This window comes from Benincasa hispida, chromosome 1, assembly GCF_027475165.1.
Source record: "Benincasa hispida cultivar pf3 chromosome 1, pf3_genome.v1.1, whole genome shotgun sequence".
Lineage (NCBI taxonomy): Eukaryota > Viridiplantae > Streptophyta > Magnoliopsida > Cucurbitales > Cucurbitaceae > Benincasa > Benincasa hispida.
The window spans coordinates 90,338,581-90,345,492 of NC_143478.1; the positions used below are offsets into that span (position 1 = coordinate 90,338,581).

The 6,912-nt window shown below is 30.1% G+C and overlaps 1 protein-coding gene across 2 annotated transcripts; it reads left to right on the forward strand.

Moving 5' to 3' along the window:
- Positions 1-3,087: 3,087 nt before the first annotated feature.
- On the forward strand, positions 3,088-6,599 carry LOC120071233 (calmodulin-binding receptor-like cytoplasmic kinase 2). Of its 2 annotated transcripts, none has more exons than XM_090311379.1 (4): positions 3,088-3,491; positions 5,652-5,910; positions 6,084-6,237; positions 6,331-6,599. In XM_090311379.1, exons 2-3 carry the CDS (start codon positions 5,693-5,695, stop codon positions 6,139-6,141), a joined length of 276 nt encoding a protein of 91 aa, XP_090167505.1. In that variant the 5' UTR covers positions 3,088-3,491; positions 5,652-5,692; the 3' UTR covers positions 6,142-6,237; positions 6,331-6,599. The 2 variants fall into 2 exon arrangements, 1 of the variants encoding a protein (XP_090167505.1); XR_016527989.1 differs by having other exon boundaries at positions 3,208-3,491; positions 6,067-6,237.
- The last annotated feature ends 313 nt before the right edge of the window (positions 6,600-6,912 follow it).

Here is a 6,912-nt window from a genome sequence, read left to right on the forward strand (position 1 = left end):
TCCCGACGATCCTGGGACCATTGGGATAGGTCTATTTGCCTAGGTTTATAGATCGTCGAGATAAATGGTTATCCCAACGCTAGTGAACTTTCCATCGAGATTGAGTTTTCTTCCGATGTCTCTAATTACCTTCAAGGAAAATGAGATCACCAGACGATTTTTCTTGCTTTGGGAAAAGTTTCGTTGGGAATAACCAAAATTCTTACAGTGTAATCAAAATGCAATACATTTAACCAAAAACTAGCAATTCCATGACAGATCTAAACACATCGATGTAAAATTACATTTTGTCAGAGACATAATAGAGAAAGGAACAGTAATAGTACCAAAAGTAAACACAGAAGAGAAAATGCAGTAGTTTTCTTAACCAAGTCAATGACAAAGAGTAAATTTGACTATTGCCTAGATCTGCTTCAAATAGTAGATCGAGCTGGAAAATAAACACATGGAAGAGAAACCTCAGAGAACAATGTCTCAAGGTGGAGATTTGTTACAATAGGTGAGTCAAATTGAAGTATCTTTTTCTTGATTATTGATGACCACGTTTGAACCAGAAAACAAATAAGTCAGTTAAAACTGACCTGTCTTTGTAATCACTCTTCTATAAAGGAAACAACTCATATTGTGATAGTTAGAGAATGATTTTTTGATAATTGATTGTAAAAGAGAGAGAAACTTATCATCTCCTTGAGAATGAGAGTCAATACCTCATTAGTTTTCAAAAATTCCATAAAATGAAGAGACATGTCTCAATCCAGACTTTTTCTTCCAGAAATTTTGAGTGTGGCTACGTGGTTTCTTTTTTATCTTACACGGAAACTAACACATACACAATTTTGGATCAGAAATCAAATCGTTTATCGGCCTAATCTTAGTTCCAGTTTAAAAGCCCACAACAGCTTTTTCAAGAAGATCATATGAGATTTGGGGACTGTTTGGGGTACTGAGATGATATAGAATGTCTGGAGTTTTGATGTCTGGGGAGTTCTGATGTCTGTCTTTGAGGTGCAGAGTTGTGTTGTCTGAGTTCATATGTCTGTATTTGGGTGTGCAGAGTTGTTATGTCTGAGTTCATATGTCTGTGTTTGGATGTACAGAGTTCATATGTCAGTGATATTTGGTTCAGTTTTTTGTACTCTAAAATAATTTGCTTGTATGAACACTATTTTTTTAAATCTTATAATTTAATTATTGTATCAATTCAATTTTTTTGTATTCAATATTGTCTTTTAAATAATTCTTTATTATTGTTGTTTTTTTAAAAAAAAACTCAATCAAACTTTAATCGTAAATAGTCAACGAAATACCAACATTTAAAAATACGAAATTTAATTCTAAGCCAAGGATGGACGTATCAACTTTTTTTCTAAAACCTTTTTCTACTTTTTAATACTAAACATATAACTTTCAATTATTATTTGAGTTTTGAAAAAAGTCTTCAATAGTAAGACAAATAAAAAATAAAATAAAAATAAAAATAAATGAGTGAAAGTAGTAAGTATAAATTTAATTTTTAAAAACTATCGAGAACCTAAAGGTTATGAATGATCAGTTAAATATTTTAGTGAGATATTTAAAAAATATGTTTCGCTTCTGTTTGATTTTAGGGATTTTGTTGAGTTTATATATATATATATATATATATTCACGAATGAGTTTTCTATTGAGATTTTATAATGGACTTTTGAATAGTAGATTTTGAATATTGATGTTGTATATGAAAATTTGTTTTTGAAATTTTTGAGAAATTGTGTACAAAGATTTAATCCAAAATATTGTGATTTTTTTTAATGAGCATTATACAGATAAATAATTGATATACTAAGCAAATAAAAATGAAAACTTGAATGACGTAATTTATAGATAATAAATTATTAATATACTCTATCATAGGACACTGGAGGAAAAAACGATATATATAAATTGAAGGGAAAAAATGGATGCATATAACTAGATTGAAATACCATGGTTTCTTAATAAAATTGATATAGTAGGGAAAAAATTACACCGAAAGTATAATAAAATAAAATCAAGAAAAGAATAAAGAAATAAAAACGTAAATGGGCCATAGGAAGGGAGGAGAAAGTGACAATCGGGTATAGAAGGGAGGAGACATAGAAAGTAGGGGTGGAGAAGTTGAGAGAGTTATTAAACGCGAGGGTTATGTGCACATGTTGAAGGAAGAGAAAATAGAAGATAGTATATCAGTGGGCCAAATAGTGATATAAGAGCTATATCATCTCCCCACATAGGATATTAGACCCCAAATAGACCTTTGGAAAATCAAAGTTATATTTAATAGTAAAAAAATTGGACACCACAGTTTAAGTCAGAGTGTTGATGACATTAAAATTAAATGAAAAAAAACCTCACGCGCAAAGAAGTGATGTTGCTATATTTGAGTCCCGATTTTTGCTAAATTAATAATTGAAACTTTATTTTGTGCTACCGATCCAATTTACCCATTATGGAGAGAGGAGGAAAGACTAATGATTGGAGCCTTCCCAAGTCTTCTTTGGAGTCCTCGTCTTGCCTTATCAGTTGGTTTACTTGACGTTGACCACAGACTTTGGCCTACGAAATTACAGAGAAACAACCTTCACAATTTCTTCTTTCTATTCAAATCAAACCGTTTCATTTCTCCGATATACCTCGCCGGAAAACACCCATAGAGCTCCACGATGAAAAGACTACTGTTCGCATGTGATTTTCAAAGAAACTTAATAAGTGGATTTGAACTTGAGCTGGTGTTAATATCGATGTTGATTTGATACGATATGATTCGATCTCTAACAATTGATCATTTGATTCCTTTTTAGTTGAATGAATGTGCTTAACTTGAAGAAAGAAAGTACCCAACATTCTTGGAAGAGTCTTTCTTGGATCCTAGGAGTGTTATATGAATTCTTTCTAGACTCTTTAGAACATAGAATTATTGATCCCATAAATGTAGAGAACTCCTCTACTTAAGTTTTCTAGTGAGTTTCATGAACTTCGACTTATTGGTTCATGGTTTGGCCATGAGTCCAATTGATTGGATTTGGACTTACTTTAGTTTTGAGCTAAATTAAACTCATTTTTGGGTTCATCTTGACTTTAACCCAAATAATTATATAGACCAAATTAATCTTGATTCAACATCATTGGAATTTGACACATGTCAACTTTTTATTGGTTTCAAATTGAATATTTTGAAATTTAATGAATGACGGTGTGATTGGGTTGGGTTGTTGGACTATTTTAATTGCAATTTCACTCTTCTGAATTATTAAATCTCGCCGGAAACTAATTGCCCAAAAATCTCGATCAGTTCTGGTGGAGATGAAACTGCGGCGTTTTTCATATGGCGAGTTGGTGAAGATAACCGATAAGTTTCAGCGATGCATTGGCCAAGGTGTATTTGGAAAAGTCTACCACGGCCAACTCGACGGCGCTCCGGTGGCCGTCATCGTAACCAACCTACATCAGCTGCCGCTGAATTTCAAACCGAGGTCTGACTTAATATATCTATCCATATTCCAATACTTAACTTTTTCTTCTTAATTTACGTTTGTAGTCCTTATATTGAGATTAGTTTTTCCTTTTCATCCAATTTCGGTTCTTATTTAATTTCATGTATTTATTTTTATAAGAATTTAGTGCTCTTTCTAATGGATTTTTGTTTCCAACCAAAAAAAAAAAAAAAAAAACACTTTTTGATCTCAAACTTTTGTGGAGGTAGGATGGTTTGCTAATTTATCGTTTTTGAAAATCAATTAGCTTATTTCCTCTAAGTTTTTTTTATCATGTTTTCTATCTTTTGAAGTAAACTAGTTGGATTTTTATCTAAATTCTAAAAACAAGTTTCTAGAAATTACTCTTCTATTTATTTATTTATTTTGGTAATTTTTAAAACTTTAGGTGGCTTTTGAAAACTAGGTAGGAAGTAGAAAGTAGAAAGTAGAAAGTAAACAAAGAAATCTAGAGGTGGAGTGTGTGTTTATAGACTTAATTTAAAGAAAAAATAAAAATAAAAACTCAAATCGTTATCGAACGAGATCTTAGCCTCTGAACATTAGCGTGTACTTCCAAATCTGTAACAATTTAGTCATTACAAACTTTAATAAGTATCAATAATTTAGTCATTGTACTTTACAATTTTGTAACAATTTAGTCTCTAACATGAAAAATACTATTAATATTTTATGAAATTTCTAATACATGTAGGTTATGATTAACTAATTAAGAGTCAAGTTTGTTTATAAATTATAAAGACCGATCAATCATTATATATTAAAATTAACAATTAAGTTTGACGAGATTTTTTCAACTAAATTATTACAATTTTTAAAGAATGTAAACTAAATTGTTCCATGTTAAAATTTAAGGACTCAATTACTACAAATTTGAAAATAAAATGACTAAATTGTTATAAATTAAAGTTTATGGGCTAAATCATTGATTCTCTAAAAGTTCGGAGATAAAAGCAATTTTTAATCAAATTTCTGCAAATCAATTCATTAGGATTACCATGGTCAATTATATACACTATTGTGTTAAAAAAAATGGAAGAATTAGTGGTTTGTCGATCAAATCTCTAATATTGAAGGTAGTATAAATTTTATGTTAATTGAATATATTCATTTTGACATTAAAGAACATAGTTATAATTAGACCGTTTTAAAGTTACACTTTAATTAGATAAATAAAAATTGAAAATTTTGGAGATCAATTAAACAAACCAATACTTTGCTAATTAAATGGGTGGCCAGCTCATCAAATATAATCGGTTAGCTAAATTCACCTGCATTAATCTTAGAAAGAGTTTGAAATAAAACTTAACAAATAAATGTTAAAAAAGTGTTGATATAATTAAATTTATCATAATCTATTAGAGTGTTATGAGTCGATTAATGATTTAACATGGTATCATTTTCGAAAGTTCTATGTATTCAAGTTCTTATAATATCATTTTTTCTTCAATTAATATTGATTTTCACTCGAATTTTTTTTATAAATTATAAGTTCACCAATGAAAAAAAAATGTTAATATTATCAAATTTATCATAACTCATCAACTTAAACTTTTGAGCCATCGAAACTACTCGTGAATCTTCTCAACAAAGTTTATCACAAGAATTTGATTAAAGTGATGGGATATTACGAAGAACCCACAAAATCCGCTAGTTTTTGAGTTGATGGCCAATGGAGACTTGAAGAAGAATCTTACAAGTTCATATTTATAGATTCAGCTAGTTCAGCCATCATTCAATTCTTCAATAAATTAGATTTGTATTAGATAACATACGATTCCATCTCAAAATCAATATGACAATAAAAAAAGTAATCCATATATTATTTAAGATGGTGCATTTTAAGTTTCACTATTCTTTGATCAATGCCATATCGAATAGAGTAATACCTAGGTGTAGTCCACCATCTCCATACAAAACCCCTCCCATCATAAATGGAAGAAAAATTATACTACTCTTTTTTTTTTTTTTTTTTAATCAGAAAAGAAAATTTACCACATGTTAATGCACCAAAGTTCTATTTCAAAACCAATGGACTACGGGTCGAGAAATAGTTCATGTATTATATTACTATCGTGAAGTTCCTTGATATTTTTAAATTGAGATACTCAACGGTTCGTGTTGACTTTTCTAATACAGGAAGTGGTTCAACCAAATTGACATGGGAACGAACACTTGGAATGGCCATTGATATGGCTAAAGCTTTGGATTATCTGCACGACGGTTGCCAGCCGCCGATCATCCACAGGGATTTCCACAGTTCAAACATTTTGTTATCTGAGAATTTTGAAGCGAAACTTTCTGGCTTTGCTTTGGCCGTCAGCTTAGTTCAATTTCATGATGGTGAATCTCATGTGTCCATTACTGTTCGAGGCACTTCTGGATACATGGATCCACAGTAAGCAAAGAAAAAAAAAAAACCTTAATTTGCCCATGTTTGATAATCCTTTATAAATTAAGTTCATAAATGTTATTTCCATCCATAAATTTGCTTTTACACAAATGTTTTCAAAATTCAAGACAACTTTTGAAAATATTTAAATAGTACTGTCAGGCTGCTCCTTATTTCAGGTTCAAGTTGCTGAAGAGACCGATCCAAGTGAGAGGATGGGTGAACGAAAGGCTCTGAATGAGCCACGCCTCTCAATCTTCCTAACTACAAGTGGTAAGAACCACTATCACAGAACTTAGGGAAATCAGTGGAGACCGATCAAATTCCTTTCAAGTAACAAAACTCTTTCTCTCTCTCTCTCTAAGTCGGGTTTCTGAATACTCTCAACTCTCTCTAAACTTTTATTGTTCTTGACCAATTTTGCAGTGAATAAAGAAGAGAATCAAGCATGCAAATGGAAGAAGAGATCAACAACAATATGTACATGGTTCGGCAAAATGATGCCTACATCTACGGGAAGGGAGAATCTTTTATTGAAGACTTTACAGAGATAAGTTTTTATTTTCTTTACAGATCGTGTACTAAATAAAATGATCAAGTTGTGGAACGATTTATATATATATATATATATTACAAATCTGTTATGAAGTCTGTTTAGAAAATAAAAACTAGCCGTTGAGCTATTTGAGATTAAATTCTTTCAAGTACTACTTTAGTGATCCCGGAATTTCTTTTTATATATATTTTAATTTATTTTAGTTTATGTACTTTCTAAATATTACTTTTGATTTTTTATATACTTTGAACTTTAGTTTATTTTCGTCTTTATTGTAATTTTAGAAAGTGATCATTTTAGTTCTATCATTATCATTTTGTGTATGTAAACTACTTTTTATTTATGAGTTTCTTTATCTTATCATCTACTTTCTTACAAATATTTTTTTTATAAAAAAATTCAAGCTAAATTTTGAAAACAAAAAAAATAGTTACTAAATTTTTTTTTTGGAC